Source organism: Phalacrocorax aristotelis, chromosome 20 (genome assembly GCF_949628215.1).
Source record: "Phalacrocorax aristotelis chromosome 20, bGulAri2.1, whole genome shotgun sequence".
NCBI classification, from domain to species: Eukaryota; Metazoa; Chordata; class Aves; order Suliformes; family Phalacrocoracidae; genus Phalacrocorax; species Phalacrocorax aristotelis.
The window spans coordinates 1,094,522-1,107,045 of record NC_134295.1 but is presented as its reverse complement, the minus strand read 5'-3'; the positions used below and the strand labels follow the sequence as shown (position 1 = coordinate 1,107,045).

The 12,524-nt window shown below is 49.2% G+C and overlaps 1 protein-coding gene across 15 annotated transcripts in view; it reads left to right on the top strand.

Moving 5' to 3' along the window:
* SCMH1 (Scm polycomb group protein homolog 1) overlaps nucleotides 1-12,524 on the top strand; it is a 76,418-nt gene that overhangs the window by 44,882 nt on the left and 19,012 nt on the right. For 13 of the 15 annotated variants that reach the window (XR_012663803.1, XM_075114817.1, XM_075114824.1 and 10 more), the window contains 2 exons: nucleotides 11,316-11,548; nucleotides 12,108-12,234. The exons of 1 other annotated variant lie outside the window; for it this stretch is intronic. Coding sequence is in view for 13 of the 14 variants with exons in the window: in XM_075114817.1 (XP_074970918.1) it covers nucleotides 11,316-11,548; nucleotides 12,108-12,234 (360 nt within the window). In the remaining variant the exon portion in view is untranslated. The remainder of the gene's footprint in view (nucleotides 1-11,315; nucleotides 11,549-12,107; nucleotides 12,235-12,524) is intronic. One more of the 15 variants, XM_075114828.1, reaches the window with a different exon arrangement.

The following is a 12,524-nucleotide window of genomic DNA, read 5'->3' as shown; positions in this document are numbered from 1 at the left end:
CAACATCTCTGACCAGAAACAATGCTTCTGCTGAGGGGACGTGGTGCAAAGCTGTGCATGGAGCTTGTGTAGGCTGAAGGTCTGAGTGCTTTCGGGATGGAATCGGACAGGCTCAAGGAAGAGCAGTGGTCCAGGGCACGCACTTCTGTGGGTCTATGAGTGCCTGGCTCAGGAAGTCCCGAGCTGCTGGTTGCGAGAGGGGCTGGCATCTCTGCCTCACCGTCCTCTGCTGCCAGGTTTGGAAGCAGAGTTAAATAAGTTTAAAGTATGCCCAGTGTAACATTCGTGTATCTGTAGGAGAGCCCCAGGGAGAGCACAGTCTCCCATCTAGATGAAGTGTTTTAAGAACTCAGTATTAAGAAGCTTCGCATTGTGGATTTAGGGCTCCACGCGTAGTTTCTGCCTGTCAGCAGCACACATACGGTAGCTGTTGGTGGAAGGAGCTTGGTGCCTTGTGAGGGTGCTGCTTCTGATGGGGCCAAGTGCCAGAGGAACCAGAATGATCGGCCAGACTTCGCTCACACAGGTCTGTAAAGGCTGCGCGCGGTTAATGGGATGGCTGTGATCAGAGCAGCGCATGCGCAGATGGGAGAAATGGGCCCATTTTGGTGGGATTTTTCACAGCAACATCATGGCAGTGAGGCCATTACATTATCTTCTCATGACCTACTGGGTAGTTTCTTCATTTTTCTGTTTCCTCCCTATTTTTTGGAAGTAAATGCTGTTGAGGCCAGCTCTGCCCCTTACTTTGGTGAACAGATCTATGTTGCCATGGCATTCATTTTTATTGCATCTAGGAACTTCGTACTGAATATACAGCCCCACTTGTTACAAAGATCAGACCTTTTGCTGCTTGTCACAGTTGTCCTCTTGATCTTTGGTATTTTTATAACTTCTGAACAACTTTTAAAAAAAGAATAAAAGGTGGAATAAACCATACCCACCTAGCAGTCTCCTTGTTCTTTGCGCACTGATATGTTGAAGGTGTTCTGCTAATATTTAACCAGGAAGCCAAAGCTTCAGAGAAAATCAGAACAAGGAGAAACCCCAGGAACAGTCCTGAATAGCCTGAATATGGCCAGAGTACAGAAACGTTTTGATTCTCAACATGGGGCTTTGGAAACCCGCTGATAATTAACTCCCAGGGGCAGAAGACGTGATCAGTCAGTAGATTGGTTGTGGTGGCCTCTCACGCCATGTACTTTCACTGAATGTATGTCTTTGAGCTAGCTGGATATAAATAGCAGCGCAGCCATGCCGTTGCAAACTCCCTGTGGGCTGTAAATCTGTGAAGAAACTAGTGACCTCTGTCCTGCTGCAGGTGGAGTTCAGGTTGGCTTGGGTGTGCTTGCACAAGCTGAAGTCTTACCCAGTCTGCAGGTTGGTTGCTTCCTAAGAGCACGGCTCTGGGATTTTCTTGAGGACTGTGATGCGGACCAGGCATGTGTCAGTCATCCCTGGTGCTTTGGGCAGCCCTTCGTGGGTTCATGCTCTGCCGACGGCCGCTCCTGAGGCGCTAAGCCTGGAAGAGCTGCGGTACGATGGTTTTCCTGAGGTGTGGAAATGAGTTTATTTATGTTGTCGGTGCCTGTGTCAGGACCAAAGGTGCCAGTTCTGCCCAGGTGCCATCTACTGACCAGCTCCCGGGGTCACGGGTTGGATCTTGCAGTTGCTCCTGGAGTACTCACCATGTGTCCATGGGTGCTGTCGTGCAGGAGATGGTCTCAGCCTGGCTTTGGGGTAACCAAATTAAGCTTGAGTATCAAAATTCAGATTTTTACTGGATTTTGTTCCGACTTTGCCAATACATATTGGCACTGCCATTTCTCTTGGAGCTCCCCGATCGCCCCCGTATGTCTTCTTTCACCCACCAGTGCATCCCCTCAGTCAGGAGCTTGACTTTGAACTCTGCTGATGTGTTTCTCATGCTGGAGCTGCTCAGCTCAGTTCTCATCTCCTTTTTGTAGTTCAGAATTTCTCTGTTTTAATTTCGTAGCTGCTTCACAGCTAATTAAAGCAGCACACTGTTACAACAGCTTTATTTTTACAGTGGACTGGAGAAGATGAGACTAATAGTGGGATCACAGTGAGCAAGAACCTGGGTTGTGTTGCAGCCAGTTTATTTGGAATAAGAGGTAGTGGGATGGGGACAGGAGGAAAGCTGCTGATCTGGGATGTGAAGAGGGTGATTATAGTAATTTGGTTGTCCTCTGGCATTTGCTTGTCCTCTGCATTTGAATTGTATGCCCTGGTAGGCTCCTTGCAGCTCCTCGTTGTCCAGCCTGGTAGCTGGGCCAGGAGGAGGAGCTGTGCTCCAGACAGGCGGGGGGAGCTGGTAGCCCCTCTGCTCTTTGCTGCACCTGCAAAGGAGCATCTAACTGGCCTTGCAGAACTGGACCCAGAGTTAAGTTGTCTGAGCGCTGGAGAAATAAGAAATGATGCTGGCACAAAGAGTGCAAGCCAAGGCCACCAGCTTTGTAAAAATGGGCTGCAAAGGTTGCTGGACACTGGCTCATACAAGCGAGTATTCCTCTAAGGGTGATGAGGATACCCTGCATAGAATAAATAACAGCGCTGTTGCAGTATGGGCTGTAATTCCGCTGAGGGCTTCCAGCACGCTAAATCCCTCGAACCAGCCCCGCTGTCCAAAACTGCCGTTTTTCTCTGCAGTGTAAATGTCGGTGCCAGGTCTGTTCCCAGCACGGGCTTTCTGCTGCTTTGCTTTGCCGTCTGGGAGCTGGAAGAGGAGATGGCAGGGAAAAGGGGCTGAAGAAGCAGGAATGTGCTGCTTCTCCAAGCTCCAGCCGTATAATTGTCAGCGTGAGACATTTACGGCTGGTTGTGCAGATGTTCCACGGCAAACGTGCTGAGAGATGAGGGGCTTATGAGCTGCTATTCAGGTTTAAGCTTGCTTGGCTGCTCCGGCGGTGGCAGGCATGATGCCGTTTTCCCTTATCCAAATGCTAGCCTTTGCAGTATTTTATAAAAAAGATGCATAACTCAATTTACCCATTCATTTTATAATGCTACCCAGTGGATACAAACCAGTTAATTTCTTCCCTCTGTGGGGGAGAAATTAAGACCTGGGTTTTGGGACTAAGTAAATCTGTGAGCTCAGCACTAAAGTCAAAATGATTTTTGCTGAGGACGACGATTTGGGCATCCTTGCTCTTCACAGTGCTGTCACTCTCTTTGTCTCTGATCATGAGCCAGTCACTTATCTCTGTTTATTTTGCCATCAGCAGAATGGGGACTGTGCTGACCCCCGGGGCATTTTGATGAATAAGTCTATTGTGTGGTACATCCGTAACACTTGTTGTGCCGAGTCTCAAAGCACTTTCCCCCTGCATAGAGGCGTATCTGTACACGTATGTTTATGCTCTAAAAATTGTATGTTTTCGCTCTAAAAGGCATCAATAACAGCTAAGTAATAAGAATTACTGCCTCTGAAATGACGCTGGAAACCAGTTAAGAACATTAAAAGATATTTCACGTTGTATGTGAAGCAGAAGAGCCAAAGCAGTGTGAAGGAACTCTTGAAAATGCTCAATATGAGCAAAGAGTTTTCTTAATAGGATCAGTGAAGGGCAGACTTGGGGCAGCTCTTGGCATGCAGCAGGGCAAAGCAGAGCTTAGCCCTGGCTGAAGACACCCCTGGAGAGGCTGGAACTCTTTGCAAACAGGAATCCAGGGATCAGCTGCAGATGTGGGGGCTTTTTGCTGGATTTTTTAACCAGTGTAATCAGGATTTCTATTCAGTTGGTTTCTGCCGTGACGTCCAACACCCTGACCTCCAATTTTTCCAAAGTGGAATCTTTTCCCTGGCTCTCTCTGGCCACCGCTGTGCTTTGAGCTGATGTTCTTGTGCAGTGAATGTTTCAGCCCAAGTTCTCCCTCCCGAAGGAGCACCAGGTGGCTCAGAGCCCATCATTTTGCATCTGAAGGTAGGAGTGGTTTTCTCCACACTTACTACTTTATGTTTATTGGCGTGACCGTCACCTGCTGTTTTCTTGCCCTGAAACTCAGTCTTCTCTCTGGAGCTGCTCACAGGCTGCCACCATCCTGTCTGCCCTGGGAAGTGTGAATCATTAGAGAGCTTCCTCGCCTCACTTATTGCCTCACCAGGTCATGTGTGGAGCAGTACAGATCCCACCGCGGGTCCCTGTGTGCTCCGTGTTAGACCTCTTTCCTCCATAAGAATGACTGATTGCCCCTACCTCTTCTAACCCTTGATTTCCTCTTATCCCATAGCTCTTTAGCTTTTAAAAAAGCCTTTGGTGAGGATCTCAGAGACCTTGTGGAAAGGCGGGTCACATCCGACCACGTGGTGGCTGAGCAGCCCAGACCCTTCCAGGTTCACAAGGCCGGGTTTCTGTTATAGAAGGTGTATTGACACTGCTCAAGTAGGTCAGATTCCTCTTGGCGGCTGTGTTATTGGATAAAGCCTCAGTTTTGCTTCAGAAAATGTTTTATTTTAGCCAGATGCACTTTGTGCTTCAGTAAAATTAGCTGCTTGGGTTTAGCAAATGACTGGGTGAATGGAACGGACGGGGATGCCCAGAAGGGCAGCCTTGGTGATGGAGACATATCTTTGAGTTGTGAGTTCTGGGGTTTGAGTTGTATAAGCAGACCCTGCAGGTCCAGAATATGGTTTGTGGTCTCCAGCAGCGCTGACTGCAATCTTCAGTTGTTCTTTTTCACGTATCCATGTGTGGGTGTAATCAGAGGTAGGACACTTGGGACGTTTTGCAATACTGTTATGGGTCTGGCACTTCAGGCGAGTCACTAAACCTCTGGCTGTCAGTGTGTTGCCCAGCATCTCTGAGATGTGTTGCAGGGTGTGGTGAGTGCCTGGGAGGGTTTCTAACATCCCTGGCTGCGCTGCCACGGAACGTGCCGAGTGTAATTACCAATATCGTTTAGGGACACAAAAATGCTGCCTTGAGAGCTGTAAATGTAAGACTTGTGCAAAAAGCAAATTGCAGTTGCTGGTATCACTGTGACTCTTGAGACTTTTGAGACTTTTTTTTTTAGTTGTTTTATTTTTGTAAATAAAACAACCATAAAAATGACACAGCTTGTGCCAGTGGGATGTACAGTAGCATCTGCAGTGCACAGAGCTCATCCAAGCGCATGCAAACAATTAAAATAAGAAAATTGCTGCTCCAGACGGTGCAGATTTCTAAGCCTTTAAGAAACGGGACGTTCATGATGATTGTTCAGAGCCTTTCTCATGTTCAGCAAATGGGTAAGACATTGCTTCAGTTTTAAGCTCTTCGTGAGCCTGTGGATGTCCTGCCCAAAACCAGACATTAAAATGCAGCCTGCTCGTCAGCATGAGGGGGACAGAGACAGTTCTAGGGACCGTAGTTTTGCATTTTTGTGCGTGCTGCCGTGTAACCACTGGGCAGTGATTAACCCATCTGGGAGGGGATCGGTGAATAAAGCACCGTGTGGCTTCTGGCAAAGGCAACACAAGTTTCAGTGGTTAAAAGCTGAAACTAGACAAATCTTGTGTAAAATGAAAATGAATCTTTGGGAGTTAAGGTATCTGATCCTGAGAACATGTAGAACATGCTGAATCAGGCAGCGTTTGGATCCTCTTGCTCTATTATTGTATTAGATATATCCTCTGGTCTCTCAGCCTTAGCTCAAGCAGACATTTTAGACTGGAGAGCAGGAATTATTGCAGGAAATACTGAATTATCAGAATAATTGAATTCTGACTTTTAAATTTCAGGATTTGGAGGATTGTTCTTAATGCCTGTCCTTGCAAGAAGCCCACATCTTCCACGTGTGCTCTGACCTTTTCTCCTGTGCTGTGTCTGCCTAGCCTGCTGAGAGCTCAGGACGTACCAAGTCTTGAGCCTTCCAAGAGCCCATATTTACAGCCCAGTCACACTTGTGCTGGCCAGGGACGACGGTCTGTGCTTTGGGAAGAATCACAGAGGTTTGAAGCTTTCACATCTTGCTCTCAGACTGGCACTAAGCTCTGGTTCCTGTCCAGGTCCAACGTTCAGGGTGTCTGGGTTTGTACTGCTGCATCCAGGGAAGGATTCAGTCAGACCTCAGCAAGATCTCTGTTCTCTAGCAGATTTGCTTACCTTAAATGTGTCTGACTAATCACCTCTTTGAGTCGTGCTTCTGACTGTGACAAGGGGCAGCAGGGGCACCAAAGAATCACTGGATGGGTGGCCAAAGAACCGCTGGATGGGCACTCTTCACAGGTGCTTCAAAATGGATATGAACAGTGTGTTCAGTCTTCCCAGAAACCACCCCCTGTGTTTCAGGACGCTGTAGTGCTCATTACTGATATCTCTGGAGAGAATGGGTGTGAGCTGTGGCTGCATCTGAGAGTACAGTAGCCCTTGGCATGTAAAGTGGAGATTTCGTGTTTTGTGGTCCAGGAGCTGTTATTAAATGCAGACTGTTACATAGCTGCTGTATTGGGGAGAAAGGCAGGAAACCATTCTCCGGCTTCAACTCTTCTGTTCCATGCTTTCCTACACGATTTGGCTTTGTTATTCTTATCCCAGGAACATAATTTTGTCTTCTTCAAGCTGTGGCAAGACTAAGATAAGCTGCTGAGTGACAAATGCTGCTTTCTAGTATTGGTTAACCTTCAAAGTGTGGATGGCAGCTTTACAGAGTCTTCTGCAAATAATAGTTTGAGTCACAGTGCGGGGGGCAGCTGCAGGTGCTGCTGGTGCCATGCGTCAGCTGGCAAGGGATATTTCAGCATTAGGAAATAAGGCCTGAAGTCTTGAATTCTCTGTCATGTCTCTTTGTTTCTGCAGGAAGCTCTGGACTTTTGTTTAATCTAATCCTTCAGTGATTAATAGCCCAGTCAGTGGTGTTTGTCTTTTCTTTGGCTCCAAGTTCAGCAGTGTTTGATCCTGCATCTTTAGGGTGATGTTTCTCACTGCAACCAAACTGATCTGATGCCAGCTGGCCCATTACTCTGTGTGCCCACCCTTGCGCTGACCCGGATGCCTCTATGACCCAAAACAGAGTGCTCAGCCAGCAGAATACTTCTGTTGATTAGTTTTCTGTTCCATTGCTGAGCTCAGATGATTAACCATGAGTTCAGATCACAGAATAATTCTGGTCAGAAGGGATCTCTGGAGGTTGCATGGCCCAACTCCTTGCATAAAGCAAGGCCAGCTCTGGAGGGGTGTTAGGTTGCTCAGAGCTCGTGTGAGCACCAAAGCTGAGGGGCAGAGAGGTGCGGCTTTTCTCAGCAGCAGCAAACTGTTGCTTTCTAAGTAAGAGGGCCCCATGTGATTTTCTGAAAATTCGGCTCCTCTTGGTGGCTCACTGTGGGGTGAAGAGAGTGGCACAAGGAGGAAGAAGGCGCGGATGACCCCGGAAGATGCTCACTGTTGGGCTGGCACCTTCACCAGCTGAATAAGATGCAGTAGATTGAAGGTTTTGGCAGTTGAAGGATATGCGGGCAGTGGTTTGCGGCTGTGAGCCAAGCCTGCTCGGTGGGCGCAGCTGGTACCGCTGCCGGAGCTCGGGCAGTGTTGGGCTGGGCCTTCCGCACCGCTCCTGCCCGCAGCACTCCGGCGCTTCTTGGCCGCGTCCTTGTAACCTCAGGGGCCAAAACCCTGAAGGGAAGTTACGGGCACCTGGCAAAAACTTCAGACTCCTTTAGGAAGCATCCAGTCACTGGAAGAGGTTGTAAACGCCTCGGTGATGAGCCAGCAGCGCGGCCAGCCATAGCTCTGGGTTTCTGTGGCTGCGCCACGGCCGTGTGGGTGCAGCTGGTGGGATGGCTCGGCTCTGAAGGGGCCGGCGTCTCCTCGTCACGCTGACCGCGTGCAGCGCAGCACGTCTGGTAGGGGCGAGATGAGTGAAGTAGCACAGGCAGGTGTTTTCTCAGATTCTGGTTAAATAAAAAGCCAGGCAAGTCTGGTGAATGGAGTTGGATTGTGGGATGGTAGGGCTTCGTTTCATTCACTTGCTCCAGGTCAGAAAAATGTCTGTGCATTATATCAGTCTCATTGAAGCAGCCACAGGAAAAAATATTGGTGCATATTCAGCAATGTATTCAGCATTGTATTCAGCAATACCTAGGCACAAAGCAACAATCTAGGTCGTTTTCTGTGTACTTCTGCCCTGGGCTGGCTGCGCATTTAGATGTAATTTAGCCCGTTTCATTGAACAGGCTTCCGAGCAGGGAGCTGCGGCTGCAGCAGGGATGTGCTGCCAGGGGCGGCAGGCGCAGCAGAAACCCCTCTGGTGTGGCTGAATGAAATGAGGTTTCCTATCGTGTGGTCTGCCCGCACCTAGTTATGTGCTTTTATTGCCCTAAAAACAAGGCAGTCATTCTTTAAGCCTGGCAAATTAATGTTACCTGCAATACCTTTATGGCCGAACTGGACAATAGATCTTTCTAGTATTTATTGTACCAAAAGATGAAATAATTTTTTATTATAAAATTACACAGTGAAGGCTTGCACACCAGGACTCCACCTGACATCGGTCACCTTTTCCTTGGTACTGGCATTTCTCTGTGACATGGTTCCAGCCTGGGAGCCAAGGGTGCAGGTCAGCTGCTCTGCCTCCTGCATCCCAGCTTCCCAAACGCACCATTTCTGTGGGTTTTTCACTAGTAAAACTGAGATCGTGTGTTTGATTCACAGCCTGTCTGTAGAAGCCTCAATTTCTCTTCCAGGTTACCTCGCTGCAGCACAGCTCGGTTTCAACACTTAGCGTTGGAGCAGATTGCAAACGAAATGCCCTCGCGTTGTTTTACACATCCCTTTGATGTTTAAGAGTTTCTTTGAAGTATAGAGCATTTTACCCGTGCTTATCCTTGTTCGATCAGCATGTGGGATTCTAGGAAATCCTTTAACACAAAAACCTCTCCGCCGAGATCAGCCGTGCACGCGTATGGCTGGAGGCACAGCGGTTCAGTGACCAGTGCCTGTCCTGTCTGAGCCGTTCCTCTCTGCTAGCGCAGCTCGGTGCCACGTGTCACCTGTGGCAGGTAAGACTGTCCTGGAAAACCATCAACTGTGAGAAGCACTTGAGCTATCGCATTCCTTCTCTTGCCAGCAAAGTAGTCTTGCCATTAATATTAACATCTCAAACAGGAGTAGTAAAGCCCTACTTCTACTGCAGTTCTCTGTATCTGCCTGACACTAAAAAAGACATTACCTTGGGAAGTTAGACAGAGCCCTGATTCTCCCTGGCATCTGACAGAGGACGCTAATGCACAAATGCAAGGAAATAAAATTAAAACTGAAGGAAAAAAACTGAGGGCAGCAGAAGTCTTGCCCTGCCCATGGGACAAGCAGAGCGGGGCCGGTTCCTGGATGCACCATGCACCGTGTTACTTGCACTGGTGCACAGTGAGGTTAGGGTGGGTGTAAACCACCCGAAGACAACTGCAGAACATTCTGCACCTCACTTTTTATGCAAGTTACTGACTGAAACACCCGGGAGCTCAGCGCGGGAGGGCAGGGACAGCAAAGTTCATCACCTCCCAGCAAATGAGTGGAAGCGAATGCAAGATCCGCCAGCGCAGCAGCCATTGCGGTCAGCAGGAGGAGTGGCACCTGGTGTCCCCGGCGCTTCTCTGCATCCTAAATGTGCCCTGGCTAGGCAGGCTCGCTGTGACACCAAGCTGGCAGCCCAAGGTCGGCTTCATCTGCCCTCCTGCCCCCTGCACAGCCATCTTTGGCGCTGCCAATGAGACACAAATGCCCGTGTGGCTGGACCCTGGGAGTCCCGACAGCAGCTTGGACCTGGAGGAGTGCCCAGCCAGCGCGTCCACCCGCGTGAAGTCATCTAGTCCTGCCGTGAGATAACACCAGTCCTGGTTTTGAGCTGCTTGCATGAACCACCCACTCATGTTTCTTGGACTTGGCAGAGCACAGGGTACCCAGGGTCGAAGCTGGTGAATGGAGTCAGAGCAGAAGAGCAAAGGAGGATCCTCCACCTCCAGTGGCTCATTCACGTAAGGCCAAAATAAGCTGCCACTGATGGGACCTTATCCAGGTCTCCCCATACCAGCCATGCCTTTTGCTTGGTCTGTGCTTTGCTTAGCAGTGAAGCAGGTAGCAGAGCTGTCAGCTCACTGCCCTGTGCCTGGAGTGTCTCCTGACTCGGGGCTTGCTGCCATCACCTCGCAGCCCACTGATCTTCTCCAGACCCTTAGGAAGATGGACCCGTCTCGGTTTGCCGCTTCTGAGCTGTCGGCAGGAAAGAGTGTCTTTGTGCCAAGGGAGTGATCCTTGCTCACGGTAACTTCTCATAAAACCCTCCTTACAAAAACCTTAAAAATCTCTCTATGCCCACAGTTGTGCCACTGTTAGGGCTGCATGCCATCCTGGTATCAGCGTTTTAGTGCACTCTGTTCCCTTTGCCAAGATTTTCTTCTTAACTATAAAGCTCCTCACTTCAAGAGTGGTTGGTTTTTTTTTTCTAATTCAGAGCCCTCGTGTTGAATACACAGCGAGGTTTCCAGGTCTGAGAAACATGACATCCTAAAGGTCACTGTGCATTTTTCAAAATCTAGGAGGGTTTTGGTTTGTTCCTTGTTAGCATAAATTTATGTCTAAAGGAAACGTCGGTCTGCTGAGCTGGGCCAGTTCATCCCTAGCCTTTGGCAGGACTTGGGAAAGATGAATGACAAATTCAGGGGATTTGTGGGCAAACGCACCAGAAACCTAGTTTTGCCATGGAAAGTGTGAGAAGATAAGAAGGAACTGAGCGTGTGCTGGCACTTCACCTAGCTCTGGCAGTACGTGAGGGGAGCAGCTCGGCTGATCCAACTGCGATGAGCTCTTACTCAGGGCCAGGAGCACAGTCCTTGCAGGCGCTGAGGATGGAGCTGGTGCCTTCCACTGCAGATCACTGTTAATTTAGGGACAGCGCAAATTTGACCTTTGCCTTGAGAGAGGGGATTTCCAGCCCAGCGCTGGCTCTGTGGCTGTCAGGCAGGTCTTGACTGATCCTTCCCCTAGGAATGCTTTCGGTGCATTCTGCATGATCTCTGGCAGGTCACCACTCGCAGAAGGAAGAGGTGTAGGTGCCAGTTATTTTCAGGAAGGAAGGTATGGCTAAAAGCGTGATCCTTCTGGAGTTCAGCCCATCCAGCCTAAGCCACAGTGTCCCACAGCTCGAGTGCTGAACCGAGGATCAGTGCGTTTGGTTTTTATTCTGGCATGGAGAGCAGTAGCCTCCATTCAGGGGGCTGTGAATACTCCAGGTTTTCCCATGTGACACTGTTTAAAGATGGAGGCTGCTCTTGTTTTGATTCTCGCCTGATTTAATTATATTTGCTTTTTCTCTTTTTATTTCAGTTGTGATTCCAAAGAGCCCTTTACCTGCCTCCGAAGTAAACTCGGAGAAACCTAGCATGCACAGTAGCACAAAGACTGTTTTGGGGCATCAACAAGGGCAAAGGCGTCGCAAAACAGGGAAGAAGCGTGGTCGAACGACCAAAGCGCTAATCCATCACCCCATGCCTACACCCTCCAAGTCAGTGGAGCCTTTGAAATTCCCCAGAAAGAGAGGCCCCAAGCCTGGCAGTAAGGTAAAAGCTGATGCTGATGCAGGCGGGTGAAAAGCAGGTGCTGCAAGTTCTGCCATGGGATGGTGCATGCGTGTGTTTGTGCACGTTTGTCTCAGCCTCTGGCTGTGTGACTGCAGCAAGTAGGAGACCAAAGGGGTATGTGGGCTGGGAGTATCCCTCAGAGTCCAGCCCCTGAGCTGTAGAGAATGTCTGTGTCCTAAAGATCATTTCCATCAAGAAACCGTGTCTTTGGAGCTGCATTAGCTGTGAAGTAGCATGGCAGATGCTACGATCATGACAGGATGGCCAAATGGTGGCATAAGCTCTTCCATCCATCATGTGTAGCTAGTCTAAGTCAAGCAGAGGTGGCAGATCTCAGGCTTGTTATTTTTGCAGGATTGTGGTTTATAAAATACACCCGTATCGATTACTAGGTTCTTGAGACTCCCCGTCATCACCATCAGAAGTGTGTCATGTTCCACAGTGCCTTGTCTGTTGGATGCAAAGGAGAGAGTGTAGTGATCGTGGGTGGTAAAGGAGAGCAGGGATAAAAGGAGAAATATCTCCTCTTTTTCTGCAGAGGAAACCTAGGACATTGCTGAACCCAGCACCCACCTCTCCAACAACCAGTACCCCCGAACCAGACACAAGCACTGTGCCTCAGGACGCTGCTACAATCCCCAGCTCTGCCATGCAGGCTCCCACAGGTAAGGGTCTCAAACCGCATTCTTGGCAAGATCGCACAGTTAGGAGCTGCATCAGTCAGAAAGCGACACACCGAGATACTCCCATTTCTTCCTAAACCCATACACCAGCAAACGTTAAAATTCTAGAAAGGCTGGCCTGATAGAGGGTGTCAGGAGGAAAAGAGAGGCACAGGAGTTCAGATCAGCCCTTCGTTTCTCTCTCTGTCCGCTTCGGAAATAATGAAGTCGTAGGAAGATTGCAGGTCCATCTGTGAGTGCAGGGACCCCTCCCCCTGAGTTACCACATGCAT